General features: G+C 41.2%; 1 protein-coding gene across 1 annotated transcript; it reads left to right on the top strand.

Moving 5' to 3' along the window:
• The first annotated feature begins 318 nt into the window (after positions 1 to 318).
• LOC138671225 (collagenase 3-like) lies at positions 319 to 22,577 on the top strand. Its single transcript, XM_069759206.1, has 5 exons — positions 319 to 471; positions 5,129 to 5,349; positions 5,806 to 5,954; positions 6,154 to 6,279; positions 20,862 to 22,577. The coding sequence occupies exons 1-5, from the start codon at positions 361 to 363 to the stop codon at positions 21,038 to 21,040; spliced, it is 786 nt and encodes a 261-aa protein (XP_069615307.1). The 5' UTR covers positions 319 to 360; the 3' UTR covers positions 21,041 to 22,577.
• The last annotated feature ends 173 nt before the right edge of the window (positions 22,578 to 22,750 follow it).

The raw sequence follows: 22,750 nt of genomic DNA, 5'->3' as shown, positions 1-22,750 counted from the left end.
GCAATTTTTTTTTGTTAGGTGCTCTGGGTGGGACAAAGCATCTAATGCTTATTTTGCATATTTATAAAATCAGCAGGATAACCCAATGGAGAGCAATAAATAAGGTATCAATGCATTTATATTTGAAATAGTTAAAAAGGAGTAAAGGTTCCCTTTAAAGAAGTTGCAATGTATTGTAAATGTGTAGTTGCTAATTTGTAATTACAGTGGGCATGTGTCTGTGACTATTTAAGAAGTATTACTGTAAAAAGACCTTGGTAATTTCATAATTAATCACTACATTGCAACACACCTTCAGCTATAAAGCATGATGCTGTGAGTGGCACAGTACAGTGCAGGCTGTGTACTCTGACTGCCACCATGATGCAAGTACATTGCTTGGTCCTACTTTCACTGTGTTATGGTGCTCTTGCCATGCCAAGACCCCAAGACAACGCAGACGTCAGTTCTTCTGATCAGAAGTTAGCAGAGGTATGTTACTGTAACAAAAAAATAACATAAAACTAGAAAGGGGTAATATAATTTCCTCAATTAAGAGGATTTATTGTATAATTAATAACCGGTTGCAAAATGCACTAATATATACATTAATTTGTTACAATTTTCAAGATTTCTGCTTGCTGTTGTACAATAGAAACCTTTATTGTTTACTTCTAGGAATTAAAATTTTGACTTATTACAAGACACAGTTGTGATGAATGTACTGTAGGTGTAACCAGTCCTGCATCTGTGTAACCATCAGATGAGTAATGTAGATTTTTATCCTTTAGATGTAAATGATGAAGGGCGACTGACAGAAAGCAGAATTTATACAGATAGTAAAATGGAAAACTGTGTAAATTTTGATCAACAAAAACTACCTCTGTGAGCTAATCCTAATGCCTCCCAGGTGGGTTTTAAGTTCTAAAACGTTGTAATCTGCCTTGCTTTAATTTATCAGCATTATCAATATAGGTTTTATGTCAGTAGGAACACTCATGTCTAAATTCAGACACTGAAAATATGCATTGCTAGTCCTGTATACATTTGCAACCAGTCTAAGCAATGCTCTGAGACCTAATTATATTAGCACAGAACCAAAAATGTCTCCATTGGTAACAGACTACAAGCAAACCCTTTGTAGTCTGATTCTGCCATCAATCTTTCTTTTATTTGTCCCGTGCTTATTGCCAACATAACAAATGTAAATTATTAAGGTATAAGGAACAGATGGCATAAACTATGATTGTTTATTCAGTGCACAATAAAGTTTTTTGTAGTCTGATAAACAACTTAGTCTGCTGTACACAAAATTATTTTGAAATCGTTAAAGGGAATCAGTCATAATTTCAATCCAACCAAACCACATATATGGGCATGCAAGGCTTTAAAATGTAAATCAATTAACTCTTTTATATCTTCTATCTGTTGCTGCATTCCTGAGTATTTAGCATTTTCATCCATATGCAAAGCCAGGCTTTAAGTGCTCTATGTATGAACAAGCACTTTCAGACCGTCTGCCTCCAGAAGTTGTTTTCTCACCCTGCAGCACCCTCTTTAGATTGGTTGATAGCGCACTGTCTGATTTCCTTCCCTGGCTCTTGACAGAGAGTTATCAACCACGCGTATCTTACCTACACGCAACCTCCGATCCTCACAAGATCTCATTCTCTACTCCCCTCTTATCTCCTCTTCCCACAATCGTATACAAGATTTCTCTCACGCATCACCCCTACTCTGGAACCCTCTACCACAACATATCAGACTCTCGCCTACCATCGAAACCTTCAAAAAGAACCTGAAGACCTACCTCTTCCGACAAGCCTACAACCTGCAGTAACCACCGACCGACCAAACCGCTGCATGACCAGCTCTACCCGCACCTATTGTATCCTCACCCATCCCTTGTAGATTGTGAGCCTTCGCGGGCAGGGTCCTCACTCCTCCTGTACCAGTTATAACTTGTACTGTTTAAGATTATTGTACTTGTTTTTATTATGTATACCCCTCCTCACATGTAAAGCGCCATGGAATAAATGGTGCTATAACAATAAATAATAATAATAATAATAACCAACTTAAAGAGGCTGGTGCTGGGCGGGAACAAGCCTCTGGAGGCAGAGGCTCAGGAAGTTCTCTGTCATGCCCCGAGCACTTAACGCCTCATTCTCTTATGGATGAAAATACTAATTTCTCAGTAATGCAACAACAGATATAAGTTGATAAAGTGTAGATGGATATACATTTCTAAGACCTGTATGATCATATAGGAAGTTTAGGGGTTGATTTTACTGACAGATTCCCTTCAATTAGGAGTTTTCCAAAACGGCTTCATTTTAAGTTAAATGTTCTGTGACAAAAAGGTTGTGAAGGTGGACTACTGCCACAATCCATGTACTGGGGCTTTTTTTTACTATTATAAAGGAACACTAAGTATAGATGTATAGACATGAATGTTTACATGAAACAATAAATCTACTTGTTATTAGGCTCTAGCACTTTTTTGCATGAGCCTGAAACAGCAATTCTTTTAGTAATTATGCGGTGAACACTACCATCTTTAGCTGGTGGCCCATTTAAATCCCAGCCTAATAGCAAAGGTGTGGAACTTATCAATATTTATGTTGCTGCAGACATGTCAGGTCCAGAAGGCAGAAGGCATCTGCTGCAGTGAGTTGTCTTACTGCAACACATAGGACTGAGAAGAGGAGGAGGAGGAGGCACATGGAAGATCATTATGTATTTCTCAAGTTTTATTATGATATGAGGGAAATAGAGATTAAAGAAAAGAAAGATATTAAAAAAATACTATATATATAATATACACAGTAAACACAGCCTATGGCCTATGTACATCGGCATATTACAGGTGGGCTAATTTATTAAAGTGAAACTGAATTTCGCTTTAATTTTACAATAGTAATTTCCTCCACACCACTTCAACAAAATGGCATCCAGCTTGCCACCATTTTGCTGAATCATAGAGGGCAGCAAAAGGTTAAAAAAACTCAGTAATACCCCGCTGATAGCCATTAACGTCCAAGACAGAGCTTCTTTACAGCATTGCGCACTGCATCGTTGACATCTTGACTGTAGAAAGTGACTTCTGGGCACGAGCAGACCTCGAAGATCACTGCATGTTGTGACATCACAGTGTGCGCCGCCACTGCACAGCACGCAGGTACTTACTTCCGAGGCCTGGTTGTGCCTGGAAATCCCATTCTAGAGTAAAGATGCTGAAGATACTGTGCTAGATGGCGGAAATATAAGTCGAGGAGGACCATTCAGGGAGCAAAGGGTGAAAAGGTGAACGGTGAAGTGAGTCTTAGGTTGTTTTAGTTTTTTTGCACCTTATGGAACGTTCAAATTGCTGGGAAAAACTTTGCTGCGAATCAAAATTACCAGATCTAACAAATTTTTTATGTCACTAGATCCACCTATCTCTAGTATTCATAAATATAGTACTGTGTTTCCCCAAAAATAAGATAGGGTTTTATATTAATTTTTTCTCCAAAAGTGGGGTTACAGAATATTTTCAGGGTATTCCTTATTTTTTTCCATAAACAACAATCCACATTTATTCTTGTACAAAAAAATAATCAACATTTATTTAAATAAAATCATGTCATCATGCATACACACTGCACATGCACATGTACTGTATACACGCACACTATACATAGACATGTATGCACACACTGCACATATACATGTATATACACACACTGCACATACAAATGCATACACACACAAAATGCAAATACACATGTATATACAGTGGGTACGGAAAGTATTTAGACCCATTAAAATTTGTCACTCTTTTTTTCATTACAGCCATTTGGTAAAATCATAAAAGTTCATTTTTTTCTCATTAATGTACACTCTGCACCCATCTTGACTGAAAAAAACCAGAATTGTAGAAATTTTTGCAAATTTATAGAAAAATAAAAACTAAAATATCACATGGTCGTAAGTATTCAGACCCTTTGCTCAGTATTGAGTAGAAGCACCTTTTGAGCTAGTACAGCCATGGGTCTTCCTGGGAATGATGCAACAAGTTTTTCACATCTGGATTTGGGGATCCTCTGCCATTCTTCCTTGCAGATCCTCTCCAGTTCCATCAGGCTGGATGGTGAACGTTGGTGGATGCCATTTTCAGGTCTCTCCAGAGATGCTCAGTTGGGTTTAGGTAGGGCTCTGGCTGGGCCGGTCAAGAATGGTCACAGAGTTGTTCTGAAGCCACTCCTTTGTTATTTTAGCTGTGTGCTTAGTGTCATTGTCTTGTTGGAAGGTGAACCTTTGGCCAAGTCTGAGGTCCAGAGCACTCTGGAAGAGGTTTTCATCCAGCTGGTCTCCAATGAAGGAGTAGAACCATCTCAAGGAGGATCACAAGGAAATGGACAGCATGTGACTTAAATATGAGTGTCTGAGCAAAGTGTCTGAATATTTATGGCCATGTGATATTTCAGTTTTTCTTTTTTAATAAATTTGCAAAAATTTCTACAAACAAAGAGTGAAAAATTTAAAGGCGTCTGAATATTATACATACTCACTGTACACACACTGCACAGAAGGCATATAGCAGCCTGTCTCCTCTTCAGTTTCTCTAGACCTCTGGTGACATCATGGCCACATGACCGTCATGTCACCAAAGGTCCTCCTTAAGCAGTCTTAACCTCAGATTAGAAACAGTGGGGATATCTAGGAGAGTGTGGCCCTGTGAAATTGCCCAGTCTCCCTCTCCTCCCCCAACACTTGCCTTGACTGTAACTGGGGCTTATTTTTGAAGTAGGCCTTATATATCAAGCATACTTGAAAAATTCTGTAAAATCATGTTGGGGCTTATTTTGGAGTAGGTCTTATTTTCAGGAAATTATACAATATATACACAGGAATGGACATACCATTGGTGAAACCTGTTCAGTTGTACAGGGAACCGAGAGATATCGGGTCCATGTCCACCTTGAGACCAGGAGGAATTGTGCATTATGATGCGATTTTGGACTGCAAATGGCCTATATATTGTTCTTGCACAGAGGCCTCTTCTGTCTGTATCCACTGCTCTATATACATACATATACAATACAAATAATACCAAGTAGTATACTTTTTTCATTAACCAGTCTCTTTATTTTTGACTTTCTCCCAGGAATATTTAAACAAATTTTACTCCTCCAACGCTGAAGAAAAAAGTTCATTTACGGAAAGGCTTGAGGCAATGCAAAGATTCTTCAGGATGAAAGTTACAGGACAGCTGGACACAAACACAATGAATATGATGAAAGCCCCAAGATGTGGCATGCCTGACGTGGCAGAATTCTCTACTTTCAGTGGAAGGCCAAGATGGCAGACAAACTCTATAACCTACAGGTATGTTCATGGATAAGGTCAAGTGGAAACAAGCCGGGGCCCAATTTTTTTTTTATTTATTCCTAAATAGGCAATAAAGAGCATATCTCTTTCTGGAGTCCATAGCATGCTCATTTTCTTTATTATTTTTTGTACACATTTTCTTAAAGAGCTGCCCCACCCAAAACTACAAACATACTCAAAACAAAAATACAGAGATTGTGACTTTATGACTCTTTTTTTAAAGAAAAGTTTAGAAAATTATGATGGTGCAAAAGGTGATTAATACGCAAAAACCCAAATGACCTGCACTCATGTTTTTCGGCACAGCTTCTATCAGAATTCTCAGTTTTGATTAGTAAACCTCCTCCACTGATCACATTTTAGCTGTCAAGTACGGTATTTATTTATTTTTTTGTTGAATTAGTCCAAAAAATAGAGGATTATTACATGAAAGTGATATATTGTCTTGCACAGAATTCAAAATTACACCCCAGATCTTCCCACCGGTGTGGTTGACGATTCGATCCAGAAGGCATTCGGTGTCTGGAGCCAAGTCACTCCTCTGAGGTTCACCAAAGTGAACCGTGGAAATGCAGATATCCTCATCCAGTTCGGGGCACGAGGTAAGTGTGTTATGATCCTTTTACATAAAAGTAAAGCATAATACAGTATTTTACAGCTACGTTAAAATATAATAGATTTCGTCTGTGTTCCCAGTGAACTTTTTGGCATTTGGTATTTGTTCCAGCAACATACCAGAACCTCAATATGCAGCATCAAAGTCAAAAACACAATGACATGAAATTCATACTTTTTTTGCAGCACATGGTGATCAAAATCCATTTGATGGTGCCGGTCGTGTCCTCGCTCATGCCTATGCTCCTGGTGCTAGAATCGGTGGCGATGCCCACTTTGATGAAGATGAAAGATGGACAAATAGCCGAGCAGGTACGATACTACACACTTACAGCATGTTATCTGCAAATAGATTTCTTTAAAATAATTAAAAAATGCTGAAATAATTCTCAATAGCCTAAAGGGACTTTCTCATATATCTAACTTTCGTTTCATGAATTAGAAGAGACATAGTTAACCTTTTCATGACCTTGGATGTATCTATTGATCCAGGTTAGTAAGTACTTACCGATCTTGGATGTATGGATACGTCCAAGTGATTTTGCACGTACGGTCTCCGCTGGGTGTTCAGCTGACATGACAGCAGGCACCCGGCACTCACTGCCAGGAGCGTTGACCACCAGTTTAACCCTCTGAATGCTGCAATCTATATCGATCGCAGCATTTAGAAGGCAGGCAGAGAGAGGGGGGCTCCTCTGCCCTCCAATTGGTGCACCCCGTGACATTATCGTGAGGGGCTGAATGTTGCCGTAGCGATCCTGTGTCGACATGATGACATCCAGATCACCAGGCTCTAGAAAGTTAGTTAGATCATGTGCAGCAATATCTTCTGCATGCTATGCTTTATAACTGTGATCACTCTGCAGAAATTCAAAATTCCATAGTGGACAAAGTAAAAAAGCAAAAAAAAACAAAATTGTAAAAATATTTTCTTAAATCACTAAATAATATATATATATATATATATATATATATATATATATATATATATATATATATATATATATCAATACACTGCTCAAAAAAATAAAGGGAGCACTTAAACAACAGAATATAACTCCAAGTAAATCAAGCTTCGGTGAAATCAAACTGTGCACTTAGGAAGCAACACTGTTTGACAATCAATTTCACATGCTGTTGTGCAAATGGAATAGACAACAGATGGAAATTATTCGCAATTATCTAGACAGCTCATCCAGGATGGTACATCAATGCGAGCTGTGGCAAGAAGGTTTGTTGTGTCTGTCAGCATAGTGTCCAGGGGCTGGAGGCGCTACCAGGAGACAGGCCATTACACCAGATGTGGAGGGGGCCGTAGGAGGGCAAGAACCCAGCAGCAGGACCGCTACCTCAGCCTTTGTGAAAGGAGGAACACGAGAAGCACTGCCAGAGCCCTACAAAATGACCTCCAGTAGGCCACAAATGTGCATGTGTCTGCAGAAACAGTTAGAAACCGTTTCCATGAGGATGGTCTGAGTGCCCGACATCCACAGATGGGGGTTGTGCTCACAGCCCAACCCCGTGCAGGACGCTTGGCACTTGCCACAGAACACCAGGATTGGCAAATTCACCACTGGAGCCCTGTGCTCTTCACAGAGGAAAGCAGGTTCACACTGAGCACATGTGACAGAAGTGACAAAGTCTAGAGACGCCGTGGAGAGTGATCTGCTGCCTGCAACATCCTTCAGCATGACCAGTTTGGCAGTGGGTCAGTAATGGTGTGGGGTGGCATTTCTTTGGAGGGGCACACAGCCCTCCATCTGCTCGACAGAGGTAGCCTGACTGCCATTAGGTACCGAAATGAGATCCTCAGACCCCTTGTGAGACCATATGCTGGTGCTATTGGCCCTGGGTTCCTCCTAATGCAGGACAATGCCAGACCTCATGTGGCTGGAGTGTGTCAGCAGTTCCTGCAAGATGAAGGCATTGAAGCTATGGACTGGCACCCGTTCCCCAGACCTGAATCCTATTGAACACATCTTGGACATTATGTCTCGCACCATCCACCAACGTCCCGTTGCACCACAGACTGTCCAGGAGTTGGCGGATGCTTTAGTCCAGGTTCGGGAGGACATCCCTCAGGAGACCATTCGGCACATCATCAGGAGCATGCCCAGGCATTGTAGGGAGGTCATACAGGCACATGGAGGCCACACACACACTACTGAGCATCATGTCCTTGTTTTGAGGCATTTCCACTGAAGATGGATCAGCCAGTAATTTGATTTTACACTTTGATTTTGAGTATCGTTCCAAATCCAGACCTCTGTGAGATTTTTTTTTTGATTTACATTGATAATTTTTATGTTTTATTGTTCTGAACGCTTTCCAATATGTAGTGAATAAAGATTTACAAGTGGAATATTTTATTCAGTGATATCTAGGATGTGGTATTTTAGTGTTTCCCTTATTTTTTTGGACAGTGTATATATATATATATATATATATGTATATATATATATATATACAGTGGGTACGGAAAGTTTTCAGACCCCCTTAAGTTTTTCACTCCTTGTTCCTTCCCAAGATGGCTCATGGCTGTATTAGCTCAAAAGGGCGCTGCTACTCAATACTGAGCAAAGGGTCTGAATACTTATGACCATATGATATTTCAGTTTTTCTTTTTTAATAAATTTGCAAAAATTTCTACATTTCTGTTTTTCTTTTCAGTTAAGATGGGGTGCAGAGTGTACATTAATGAGAAAAAATTAACTTTTTTGAATTTACCAAGTGGCTGCAATGAAAGAGTGAAAAATTTAAAAGGGTTTGAATACTTTCCGTACCCACTGCATATTGTACCAATAAATAAATATTATTAGGAAAAAAATAAACAAAAAAACTACACATATTTTGTATTGCTGAGTCCAGAATGACCCAACCTATAATACTGTCCCACTAGGAAACCCCTTCAGGGAACACTGTAAAAAATAAACAAATAAAAACGAGGCAAAAATCTATGCTTTTTCATCATACCGCTGAACAAAAAGTGGAATAAGAGGGGATTGAAAAGACAAAAATAAATGTAGTATAGCTGAAAACGTCATCTTGTCCCACAAAAAACAAGCAGCGATATAGCTTCATCAACAGAAAAATTAAAAAGTTAGAGCTCTCAGAATAAAGTGATGCAAAACTACCGTAATTATTTTTTTCTATAAAATAGTTTTAACTGCGCAAAAGCTTCAGGACATAAAAAATAAATAAATGTGGCATCGCAATAATTGTACTGACCAGAAGAGAAAAGCTGCCTTATCAATTTTACTACATGTGGAACAACATAAAAGAATTCACAAAAAATTTTTCTAAGTTGCTGGTCTTTGGTCATTCTGCCTCCCAAAAATTGGAATAGAAAGCGATCTCTATCAGCAGAAATATGGAAAAATTATAGATCTCCAAACATGGCGATGGAAAAAACAGTTTTTGCATAATAAAAGGTGTTTATTAAGCCACCTTGACAAGTCTGTTTTTTGTGTCCGTAAATACGAACACACGCACACCCGTTGTATTGTTTTGATGCATCTATGTCAGGCATTTCACACAAACCATGTGTCAGTGTGAAAAACCTGCAGACATGTCAGATTTTTTACACGCACCACAAACAAAATGCATGTCGCGTACGTACACACTGATGACACACGGATATCATCCGTGTGTCATCAGCGTGACACTTACCGGTGTCTGGGAAAAAGCTGTACAGTTTGCAGAGTTGCCAGGCACCGAGTGCTGAAGACAGCTCTAATATTTGTCGCCTGGTTTGCCTGAGATCAGCGCGACCAAGCGACAATGATGGGAGCTGTGTAGATCATGTGTAAAATGAAGAATTAAATTAAAAAAATTTGGTGTGGGCTACCACGTAATTTTGATAACTAGTAGAGGGAAAGCCCACAGCTGGGGGCTGATGTTACTAATCTGGGAAAGAGGACAACATCCTAAAAAGATTCCCATGCTATTAATAACAGCTCACAGACGTTTGCTTAGCCTTTACTCCTTAGTTTAGATGTAGGGTCCCTTTTAAATTCTAGCCAGCAGAGGCTAGACAGACAGCTGTGGGTTGATATTATTAGCATGGGAAGTGGCCAGGGATATTGTCCTCCCTCTCAGGCTACCAACATCAGCCCCGCCATACATACGATGCGCCAGATCTGGCTCTTAGCCTCGCTTTTCCCACTTGCCCTGTAGCAGTGGCAAGTGAGGTTATAGGGTTGGGATTTAGGTCAGTTTTGTAGTGTCAACTGACATCAAGCCCAGGAGTTAGTAATGGAGAGGCATATATAAGAGACTCCATTACAAATCCATAGAAAGTTTAGAAATAAACACACAGCAAGAAGAAAATCCTTTATTTGAAAAAAATACTCCCCTACCAGCTTTCCCTCTGCTGGTTAAAAAAATTACGCAGGAGCCTACCCCATTTTTTTAATTATTTATTTTACACACGATGTGCACAGCAAGTGCTGAATATAACTTCATTCATTGTTGCCTGACCATGCTGATCTCAGGGAAACCAGGTGACAATGATGAGAGCTGCTTTCAGCACCCACCGCCTGGGAACAGCTAACTGTACTGCTTTTCTCAGGTGCCGATACTTATCACACAGGCAACGGACAGCACACGGTTGCCATATGGATGTGACACATTGACACAGAGAGTAAACGGATACACGAACGCCACATACTTACATATAGATGGTACACGGATATGGGCTACGGATATCACCAGTACTGTTTTTTCCAGTACAAAAATTCCCAGGACGTGTGAAGGAGGCTTTAGTGTTGTGAATTCTGCTTTTGGGTTCCCTCCGGTGGTTGTAGGTGGTAATGTAGTTGTCCCTGGATTGCAGTCCTGGTCAGGTGTATCTGCTGATTGCAGTTCTGAATGGGGTATTTAGGTGTGCAGGATTCATTTGTCCTTGCCAGTTGTCCATGGTTGTTTGGAGGTGTTGGACCTCAGTCTGGTTCCTCCTGCCTTGCTGCCAATTCAGCAAAGATAAGTGTCTGGTTTTGTTTCTGTGGCACACACGCTGTGTGCTTGATAATTCAGTGCTATTCATTTGTTTTTTCTTGTCCAGCTTAGATTGTGTCAGTATTTTCTCAGTCTTGTTGGATTCTCTGGAGTTGCAGATATACGTTCCACGTCTTTAGTTAGATGGTGGAATTTATTGTATTATCTGCTGTGGATATTTTTGGAAGGGTTTTAATACTGACCACTTAGTATTCTGTCCTATCCTTTCCTATTTAGCTAGAGTGGCCTATTTTGCTAAATCCTGTTTTCTGCCTGCGTGTGTCTTTCCTCTCCTACTCACAGTCAATATTCGTAGGGGGCTGCCTATCCTTTGGGGTTCTGCTCTGAGGCAAGGTAGCATTCCTATTTCCATCTATAGGGGTATTTAGTCCTCTGGCTGTGTCGAGGTGTCTAGGGTTTGTTAGGCACACCCCACGACTACTTTTGGTTGCGGTGTTAGTTTAGGATTTGCGGTCAGTACAGTTTACACCTACTCCAGAGAAAGTGTCATGCGGCTCCAAGGTCACCGGATCATAACAGTACAACTGGCCCATAATGAGTTAAATGCATCTCAGAAGAAGGGAAGAAAGGTGTTGAGCCATTTTTTTTCTGCAGTCTGCTTTGTCTTCTCTTCCCTCTTTTTCTCTGGGTGGCTGAGGAGTCTTGTGCTAGCATGGATGTTCAGGAATTAGCTTCTCATGTAGACCAGCTTGCTGCTAGGGTACAGGGTATTTCTGATTATATTGTTCAGACTCCTGCTTTAGAGCCAAAGATTCCTACTCCTGATTTGTTTTTTGGTGACAGGTCTAAATTTCTGAGTTTTAAAAACAACTGTAAACTGTTTTTTGCTCTGAGACCTCGATCCTCCGGTGATTCCATTCAGCAGGTGAAAATCGTCATCTCCCTGCTGCGTGGCGATCCACAGGATTGGGCATTTTCCCTGGAATCTGGGAATCCGGCTTTGCTTAATGTAGACTCCTTTTTTCAGGCTTTAGGATTATTATATGATGAACCGAATTCTGTGGATCAAGCGGAGAAGACCTTGTTGGCCCTGTCTCAGGGTCAAGAGGCGGCAGAATTGTATTGTCAGAAATTTAGAAAATGGTCTGTGTTGACTAAATGGAATGATGATGCTTTGGCGGCAATTTTCAGAAAGGGTTTTTTTGAATCCGTTAAAGATGTTATGGTGGGGTTTCCCACGCCTTTCGGTCTGAGTGATTCTATGTCTCTGGCCATTCAGATTGATCGGCGTTTGCGGGAGCGCAGAACTGTGCGCACTGTGGCATTGTCCTCAGAACAAATTCCTGAGCCAATGCAGTGTGATAGGATTCTGTCTAGAATGGAACGACAAGGATTCAGACGTCAGAATAGGTTGTGTTATTATTGTGGCGACGTTTCTCATGTCATTTCAGTCTGCCCTAAGCGGACAAAGAGGATCGCTAGTTCATTTACCATCAGTACTGTACAACCTAAATTTCTGTTATCTGTGTCCTTGATCTGCTCATTGTCATCATTTTCTGTCATGGCGTTTGTGGATTCAGGCGCCGCCTTGAACTTAATGGACTTTGAGTTTGCCAGGCGTTGTGGTTTTCCCTTGCAACCTTTGTAGAACCCTATTCCTTTAAGGGGCATTGATGCTACACCTTGGGCTAAAAATAAGCCCCAGTTTTGGACACAGATGACCATGCGCATGGCGCCAGCCCATCAGGAAGATTGTCGATTTCTGGTGTTGCATAATTTGCATGATGCTATCGTGCTGGGTTTTCCGTGGTTACAGGTACATAATCCTCTGTTGGATTGGAAGTCTATGTCTGTGACTAGTTGGGGTTATCAGGGGATTCATAATGATGTTCCTTTGATGTCAATCTCCTCTTCTTCCTCTTCTGAAATTCCAGAGTTTTTGTCTGATTTTCAGGATGTATTCGATGAGCCCAAGTCCAGTTCCCTTCCACCGCACAGGGACTGTGATTGTGCGATTGACTTGATTCCAGGCTGTAAGTTTCCTAAGGGCCGACTTTTCAACCTGTCTGTGCCTGAACATACCGCCATGCAGAGTTATGTTAAGGAGTCTTTGGAGAAAGGGCATATTCGGCCATCTTCTTCACCGTTGGGAGCGGGATTTTTTTTTTGTTGCTAAGAAGGATGACTCCTTGAGACCCTGTATTGATTATCGCCTCTTGAATAAGATCACGGTCAAGTTTCAATACCCTTTACCTTTGCTTTCCGATTTGTTTGCTAGGATTAAGGGAGCTAGTTGGTTTACTAAGATTGACCTTCGGGGGGCATATAATCTTATTCGTATTAAGCAGGGTGAGGAATGGAAAACTGCGTTTAGTACGCCCGAAGGCCATTTTGAATACCTTGTGATGCCATTCAGGCTCACTAATGCTCCATCTGTTTTTCAGTCCTTCATGCATGATATCTTCCGGACTTGTATTGATAAATTCTTGATTGTATATTTGGACGATGTTTTGATTTTTTCCGATGATTGGGAGTCTCATGTGGAACAGGTCAGGATGGTATTTCAGATCCTTCGTGACAATGCTTTGTTTGTGAAGGGGTCTAAGTGTCTCTTTGGGGTGCAGAAGGTTTCTTTTTTGGGCTTCATTGTTTCTCCCTGATCTATGGAGTTGGATCCGGTTAAGGTTCAGGCCATTCATGATTGGATTCAACCCACATCCATGAAGAGCCTTCAGAAATTTTTGGGTTTTGCAAATTTTTATTGCCGTTTCATTGCTAACTTCTCTAGCGTGGTTAAACCCTTGACTGATTTGACGAAGAAAGGCGCTGATGTGGCGAATTGGTCCTCTGCGGCTGTCTCTGCCTTTCAGGAGCTTAAACGCCGATTTACTTCTCCTCTGGTGTTGCGCCAACCGGATGTTTCTCTTCCGTTTCAGGTTGAGATTGACGCTTCTGAGATTGGGGCAGGGGCCGTTTTGTCACAGAGGGATTCTGTTGGTTCCTTGATGAAACCGTGTGCCTTCTTTTCCCGTAAGTTTTCGCCTGCTGAACGCAATTATGATGTCGGCAATTGGGAGTTGTTGGCTATGAAGTGGGCGTTTGAGGAGTGGCGACATTGGCTTGAGGGAGCTAAGCACCGTATTGTGGTCTTGACCGATCATAAGAATCTGATTTACCTCGAGTCTGCCAAACGGCTGAATCCTAGACAGGCTCGATGGTCCTTGTTTTTTTCCCGTTTTGATTTTGTGGTTTCGTATCTTCCGGGTTCTAAGAATATTAAGGCTGATGCCCTCTCTAGGAGTTTTTTGCCTGATTCTCCTGAGGTCCTTGAACCGGTCGGTATTCTGAAAGAGGGGGTGGTCCTTTCTGCCATTTCCCCTGATTTACGACGGGTTCTTCAGGAATTTCAGGCTGACAGACCTGACCGCTGTCTAGTGGGGAAACTGTTTGTTCCTGACAGATGGACTAGTAGATTGATTTTTGAGGTTCATTGTTCTGTGTTGGCTGGTCATCCTGGTATTTTTGGAACCAGAGACTTGGTTGGTAGGTCCTTTTGGTGGCCTTCTTTGTCACATGATGTGCGTTCTTTTGTGCAGTCCTGTGGGACTTGTGCGCGGGCCAAGCCTTGTTGTTCCCGTGCTAGTGGGTTGCTTTTGCCATTGCCGGTCCCTGAGAGGCCCTGGATGCATATTTCTATGGATTTTATTTCTGATCTTCCGGTTTCCCAGAGGATGTCGGTTATCTGGGTTGTTTGTGACCGGTTCTCTAAGATGGTTCATTTGGTGCCTTTGCCTAAATTGCCTTCCTCTTCAGATTTGGTTCCATTGTTTTTTCAGCATGTGGTTCGTTTGCATGGTATTCCGGAGAATATTGTGTCCGACAGAGGTTCCCAGTTTGTTTCTAGGTTTTGGCGGGCCTTTTGTGCTAGGCTGGGCATTGATTTGTCTTTTTCTTCTGCATTTCATCCTCAGACAAATGGCCAGACCGAGCGAACTAATCAGACTTTGGAGACTTATTTGAGATGCTTTGTGTCTGCTGATCAGGTTGATTGGGTGGCCTTCTTGCCATTGGCCGAGTTTGCTCTTAATAATCGGGCTAGTTCGGCTACTTTGGTTTCGCCTTTCTTTTGTAATTTTGGTTTTCATCCTCGTTTTTCTTCTGGGCAGGTTGAGCCTTCTGACTGTCCTGGTGTGGATTCTGTGGTTGACAGGTTGCAGCAGATTTAGGCTCATGTGGTGGACAATTTGGCGTTGTCTCAGGAGGAGGCTCAATGTTTTGCTAACCGTCGTCGGTGTGTTGGTTCCCGGCTTCGGGTTGGGGATCTGGTCTGGTTGTCTTCCCGTCATGCTCCTATGAAGGTTTCTTCCCCTAAGTTTAAGCCTCGGTTTATTGGTCCTTATAGGATTTCTGGGATTATTAATCCAGTGTCTTTTCGATTGGCGCTTCCGGCCTCTTTTGCTATCCATAATGTCTTCCATAGATCTTTATTGCGGAAATATGTGGTGCCCGTTGTTCCCTCTGTTGATCCTCCGGCCCCTGTGTTGGTTGATGGGGAGTTGGAGTATGTGGTTGAGAAGATTTTGGATTCTCGTTTTTCGAGGCGGAGGCTTCAGTACCTTGTCAAATGGAAGGGTTATGGCCAGGAGGATAATTCTTGGGTTTTTGCCTCTGATGTCCATGCTGCTGATTTGGTCCGTGCCTTTCATCTGGCTCGTCCTGATCGGCCTGGGGGCTCTGGTGAGGGTTCGGTGACCCCTCCTCAAGGGGGGGGTACTGTTTTGAATTCTGCTTTTGGGTTCCCTCCGGTGGTTGTAGGTGGTAATGCAGTTGTCCCTGGGTTGCAGTCCTGGTCAGGTGTATCTGCTGATTGCAGTTCTGACTGGGGTATTTAGGTGTGCAGGATTCATTAGTCCTTGCCAGTTGTCTATGGTTGTTTGGAGGTGTAGGACCTCAGTCTGGTTCCTCCTGCCTTGCTGCCATTTCAGCAAAGATAAGTGTCTGGTGTTGTTTCTGTGGCACACACGCTGCGTGTTTTATAATTCAGTACTATTCATTTGTTTTTTCTTGTCCAGCTTAGATTGTGTCAGTATTTTCTCAGTCTTGTTGGATTCTCTGGAGTTGCAGATATACGTTCCACGTCTTTAGTTAGATGGTGGAATTTTTTGTATTATCTGCTGTGGATATTTTTGGAAGGGTTTTAATACTGACCGCTTAGTATTCTGTCCTATCCTTTCCTATTTAGCTAGAGTGGCCTCTTTTGCTAAATCCTGTTTTCTGCCTGCGAGTGTCTTTCCTCTCCTACTCACAGTCAATATTCGTAGGGGGCTGCCTATCCTTTGGGGTTCTGCTCTGAGGCAAGGTAGCATTCCTACTTCCATCTATAGGGGTATTTAGTCCTCTGTGTCGAGGTGTCTAGGGTTTGTTAGGCACACCCCACGGCTACTTCTAGTTGCGGTGTTAGTTTAGGATTTGCGGTCAGTACAGTTTCCACCTACTCCAGAGAAAGTTTCATGTGGCTCCAAGGTCACCGGATCATAACACTTTAGTGTGCGAAAGCAGCCACAGAGAAAAAAAGTATACAAATTTTGTATCACTGAAATCGCACAGACCTGAAAAATAAAGTTGTCTAATCACTTATACAGCATGAGAAATGGCATAAAAAATAAAATAAATAAAAGCAATTCTTCACCTGCTGTTCATTTGTTCATTCTGCCTCCCAAAGATCACAGTATGGCTGGCTGCACATTTATACTCCGCTCTATGCTGAGCGCTTACCCCCGGCAGAAGATTCCCTATTATGAGGCAGATAGAGGCACTGTGGATGGTGCTCACTATACATCTACTGTAGATAAGTTAGTTGAGGTGTATAGTTTCCAAAATAGGGTCACTTGTGGGAGATTTCAATTGTTTAGGCACATCAGGGGCTCTCCAAATGCAACATGGCAGCGCTCTCGATTCCAGCTAATTTTGCTTTCAAAAAGTCAAGCGGTGCTCCTTCCCTTCCGAGCTCTGCCGTGTGCCCAAACAGCAGTTTTCCCCACATATGGAATATTAATCTGCTCAGGAGAAAAATAAAAGTTAAATGCTCATTTTTTCTTTCCACATTCCATTAATTCCTGTGAAGCACCTGAAGGGTTAATAAACTTCTGGCATGTAGTTCCGAGGACTATGAGGGGTGCAGTTTTTAGAATGATGTAACTTTTGGCTACTTTCTGTCATATACAGTGCCTTGCGAAAGTATTCGGCTCCCTGGAACTTTTCAACCTTTTGCCACATATCATGCTTCAAACATAAAGATACCAAATGTAAATTCTTGGTGAAGAATCAAAAACAAGTGGAACACAATTGTGAAGTTGAACAAAATTTAATGGTTATTTTACATTTTTTGGGAAATTCAAAAAGTGGGGCGTGCAATATTATTCGGCCCCTTTACGTTCAGTGCAGCAATCCAGAAGTTTGTTGTGGATCTCTGAATGATCCAATGTTGTCCTAAATGCCTAATGATGACAAATATAATCCACCTGTGTGTAATCAAGTCTCCGTATAAATGCGCCTGCTCTGTGATAGTCTCAGGGTTCTGTTTGAAGCACAGAAAGCATCATGAAGACCAAGGAACACAACAGGCAGTTCCATGATACTGTTGTGGGGAAGTTTAAAGCCGGATTTGGATACAAAATGATTTCCAAAACTTTAAACATCCCAAGAAGTACTGTGCAAGCGATCATATTGAAATGGAAGGAGTATCATACCACTGCAAATCTACCAAGACCCGGCCGTCCCTCTAAACTTTCATCTCAAACAAGGAGAAGACTGATCAGAGATGCAGCCAAGAGGCCCATGATCACTCTGGATGAACTGCAGAGATCTACAGCTGAGGTGGGACAGTCTGTCCATAGGACAACAATCAGTCGTACACTGCACAAATCTGGCCGTTATGGAAGAGTGGCAAGAAGAAAGCCATTTCTCAAAGATATCCATAAAAAGTGTAATTTAAAGTTTGCAACAAGCCACCTGGGAGACACACCAAACATGTGGAAGAAGGTGCTCTGGTCAGATGAAACCAAAATCGAACTTTTTGGCAACAATGCCAAACGATATATTTGGCGTAAAGGCAACACAGCTCATCACCCTGAACACACCATCCCCACTGTTAAACATGGTGGTGGCAGCATCATGGTTTGGGCCTGCTTTTCTTCAGCAGGGACAGGGAAGATGGTTAAAATTGATGGGAAGGTGGATGGAGCCAAATACAGGACCATTCTTGAAGAAAACCTATTGGAGTCTGCAAAAGACCTGAGACTGGGATGGAGATTTGCCTTCCAACAAGACAATGATCCCAAACATAAAGCAAAATCTACAATGGAATGGTTCACAAATAAACGTATCCAGGTGTTAGAATGGCCAAGTCAAAGTCCAGACCTCAATCCAATTGAAAATCTGTGGAAAGAGCTGAAAACTGCTGTTCACAAACGATCTCCATCAAACCTCACTGAGCTCGAGCTGTTTGCCAAGGAAGAACGGGCAAGAATTTCAGTCTCTCGATGTACAAAACTGATAGAGACATACCCCAAGCGACTGCAGCTGTAATTGCAGAAAAAGGTAGTGCAACAAAGTATTAAGTTAAAGGATCCACAATAAACTTCTGGAGCGAGTTTGCTGCACTGAAAGTAAAGGGGCCGAATAATATCGCACGCCCCACTTTTCAGTTTTTGAATTTCCACAAAAATTTAAAATAATAAATTTCCTTCAACGTCACAATTGTGTTCCACTTGTTGTTGATTCTTCACCAAAAATTTACATTTGGCATCTTTATGTTTGAAGCATGATATGATTGAAAAGTTCCAGAGGGCCAAATACTTTCGCAAGGCACTTTAGATCCCTCAAAGTCGTTTCAAATGTGATGTAGTCCCCTAAAAAACATGGTTTAATAAATTTTGTTGAAAAAATGAGAAATCGATTGTCAGCTAAATTCCTATAAAAAAGAAATTAGGATTCAAATATTGTAGTGATGTAAAGTAGACATGTAGGAAGTGTAATTGATTGACTATTTTGTGGGATATAGCTCTGGTTTAAGGGTATAATAATGAAATGTTTGAAAATTGCATCATTTTTGCCAAATTTCTGATTTTTTTTCACAAATAAACACAAGTCATATAGAACAAATTTTACCACTTTCATGAAGTACAATATGTCACAAAAAACAATCGCAGAGTCAGTTTCATCCGTTCAAACATTGCAGAGTTATTACCACATAAAGTGGCACTGGTCAGAATTTTAAAATTTGGCCTGGTGAGGAAGGTGAAAACAGGATTGGGTGTGAAAAGGTTAAAATTATTATTATTTTTTTTAATAAAAAAAAAATCCTAGCCATATTGGAGGCACGGACTTCCTTCCTATATTCCCTGCACAGACATTGCAGCAGTATGTGTGCGCTTCAGGTCAGCTTCAATAATTAGAATGTTGTTCTTGCTGAAAGAGGAAGTGAAGAGACCGGTGACCTGGGAGGAGGAGGACTGGCGCGGAATTGGTTGGGGAAGACCATGCTGGGCGTTTTTTTAAATAGAAAAAAGGTGGACAACCATTTTAGTTGACAGAAAATCATTATTAATTATAGTGTCTGTGAGATTATGATACACAGCCAGTCCTCCAGAGACCAGGTATTATCAGTCCCAGTCTACACAGGAAGCAGGAGATGTCAGCCTATTGGTTACTCCAGCGAGAGAACTGGAATCTCTCAAGATTTTATAATATTCATAGTCTCATTAAGAAAAAAAAATATTAATGGATTTACCATTCTAGTTTTAATTTTAAAAGAAGACGAGCATAAATTTAAAAATGATTTTAAAGTCTCCTATTGAACCTTCACTCTTCCTCTCCTTTAAGTGCTCAGGTAACTGTCTTCTTGCTTCCACTTGCAACGTTCTAAATATCAGTTGTAAATATCCTGTTTGAGTTGGATGGACAAGTGACTGCTGCAGCCAATCACTGGCAGCAGCAATGATCCGTAGGTCACTGCTTTACAAATTAGGGCATGTTCCCACAGTCAGTAATTGGCAGCACTTTGGATGCAGCACATGTCCGCTCCGCCCAAAGCTCTGCCAGCTTCTGAACGCAGGTGATTCTGCATGTGTTCACTGACCCATGCTGAATCACCGTGTCCCAATACATTGGACTGGTGATATTTATCTTGAGGAGACTGAGCGTCTCGGGAAGATAAATAGAATTGCCACGGTCTGGAAAGACGTGCCACACATCCGTCTCCGCAGGGAAGCCAGAGGCGTCCCTGCATGCATAGTGGAGATGGGATTTGTTGAAATCCCATCCACTATGCTGTAACATCTGGCCGCTGCGAGTTGGATGCTGCGGATTGGACGCTAAGATTGGACACTGTGAATGTACGCAGCGTCCAACCCTCAGTGTTTACTGACCATGGGAACATACCCTGATAGGCTGCAGCATTTACACAAGCATTTCTGAAAGGGCTCTTACTCACTTGCGAGAAACTTGGATGAGTCTCGCACGGCAATACCCGGCACTGCACCCGGCACTCAGGAGCGGAGCGTGCGGCTGCATGTATTGCTATGTGGCCGCATGCTCCGATCTGAGTGTCAGGTGCAGTGCCGGGTATTGCCGTGCGAGACTAATCCGAGTTTTTCGCAAGTGAGTATGAGCCCTTAGAAGAAGAAACCAAGAGACTGGTGGTGACCTGAGTGGTACTTGGAGAGGAACAATGAGGATCAGTAGGAGCGTATGCTAGATTTTTTACTTTTTAGAAGATGTTAGGCAACTTTTTAAGAATAAAAAACAGAGGACATCACCTTAAGTGGTTAAAACACACAACAAACATAAAAAAGCAAACATCTGTCTAGGATAATACGAGAAGCCACGTACATCTTCTGAATATATCTCCTGTTAATCTACATAAACCTTTTTTTTAGGCTTCAATCTGTTTCTGGTGGCTGCACATGAGTTTGGCCATTCCTTGGGACTCAATCACTCTGAAGACCCGCAGGCCCTGATGTTTCCAACCTACCGTTTTGTAAACACAGACAATTACCGCCTGCCACAAGATGACGTCAACGGAATACAGTCACTGTATGGTCGAAGGCCCAATTAACTCCTTAAGGAACCAGCCAGAGGGCAATTTATTAAAGTGCAAAAAATGCTATGTGTTACTATAAACGTGTAATAAATCATAAACACAAAAAGTACAATATAGATTACAGCAATGTTAGCTTGCTGCATTGGCAATAAAACAATACCTATTCTGCTAATGATTTGTGTAAGATAGTTTTCTACTTATGTTGCGTGTAGAAGACTTGAAAATGAAAGTTCAACTAATTTTTGTCACATGTGTATGGGCCTCTCAAGAGAAAGATCTACAGCTCTGGCAAAAATTAAGAGACCACCACATGAAAACCCTGTCATGGGCAGCCCAATCTCCAGACCTGAACCCCATTGAAAATCTCTGAAATGTAATCAAGAGGATGATGGATAGTCACAAGCCATCAAACAAAGAAGAACTGCTTACATTTTTGTACCAGGAGTGACATAAGGTCACCCAAAAGCAGTGTGAAAGACTGGTGGAAAGCATGCCAAGATGCATGAAAGCTGTGATTAAAAATCATGGTTATTCCACAAAATATTGATTTCTGAACTCTTCCTGATTTAAAAGATTAGTATTGTTTCTAAATGATTATGATTTTGTTTTCTTTGTATTATGTAAGGTCTGAAAGCACTGTTTTTTTTTTATTTTGACCATTTTTCTTTGTCAGAAAAAATACAAAATTTATTGCTTGAAAATTCGGAGACATTGTTAGTAGTTTAAAGAATAAATGAACAATTTATATTTTACTCTAAAATATACCTATAAAGAGAAAAATCAGACAAACTGAACATTTTGCAGTGGTCTCTTAATTTTTGCCAGAGCTTTATATGTTGTCTTGCGGAAGATGCTTTGCTTGAGTTTTCCAACATGCACCAATAACATGATAAAAAAGAATTTCCCCTGTGGTTGTACATAAATAAAATAAAACTATGTACACAAAGAGTTTTTCTAAGAGTTTTTGGAAAATTATATGGACTCCCCAAAGTCCCGTCCAAGTCTCAAACAGCCTCCTAAACACTTGAGTTTGCTCCCAGTTTCTGCTCTGAAAACTTAGCAAAAAGACTCCATGTGCACATAGCCTAAGAGGTCAACTTTTTTTTTCAGGAACAGCACCACTGTTGTTTGCAGGCTGTGACTGGTATTGCAGCTCAGCCTAATTCAAGTGAATAAGACAGAGTTGTAATACAAGAGACACATCATGTTCACTGGAAAATACAAACCCCATCTTCTAATCAGTAACAACACTTTGAAATGTAAAAAATAACTTTAAGTAAAATTCCTGTACAAATATAACAATAAACCATAAAAAAGAATGAAAGAAAGCCGGTATCACTGCCCATCGAATCCTGTGTATGGAGTTATGGGGCACTTACAAAACACACGTCTATGGCTACCTGTAGTGCTGCCACAATAACATTTCAAAGCTAATTTAATTTTATGATCTGAAATTCAAAGTGGCTTTCTTTATATTAGAAGGAATTTGTTCAGTAACATGTGCTTCGTTTTTTTTGTGCAAATGCAATAACAAAATAAATTGATAAAATTATCAACTGGTATTCTTGAATCTGTACCAACAATTTCGTAATCCTATGTGGTCTGACCTTCTGTCATGATGTCATGATGTGATGCTCCTGAGATGTCCAACTGTGACTTCTTCCGAAATCCATTGTACTATTTGCAGCGTATCCAGTCAACAAGCTTTTAGGCTGTATTCACTTC

The sequence above is a fragment of the Ranitomeya imitator genome, chromosome 3 (genome assembly GCF_032444005.1).
Source record: "Ranitomeya imitator isolate aRanImi1 chromosome 3, aRanImi1.pri, whole genome shotgun sequence".
Classification (NCBI taxonomy): domain Eukaryota; kingdom Metazoa; phylum Chordata; class Amphibia; order Anura; family Dendrobatidae; genus Ranitomeya; species Ranitomeya imitator.
The sequence above is the reverse complement of the archived record's forward strand: the minus strand, read 5'-3'. Positions and strand labels throughout refer to the sequence as shown.

Coding starts and splice junctions, on each gene's coding strand:
- LOC138671225 (XM_069759206.1), top strand. CDS start 361: ATGATGCAAGTACATTGCTTGGTCCTACTTTCACTGTGTTATGGTGCT. Junction 472..5,128: donor CTGATCAGAAGTTAGCAGAG/GTATGTTACTGT, acceptor ACTTTCTCCCAG/GAATATTTAAACAAATTTTA. Junction 5,350..5,805: donor ACAAACTCTATAACCTACAG/GTATGTTCATGG, acceptor TGTCTTGCACAG/AATTCAAAATTACACCCCAG.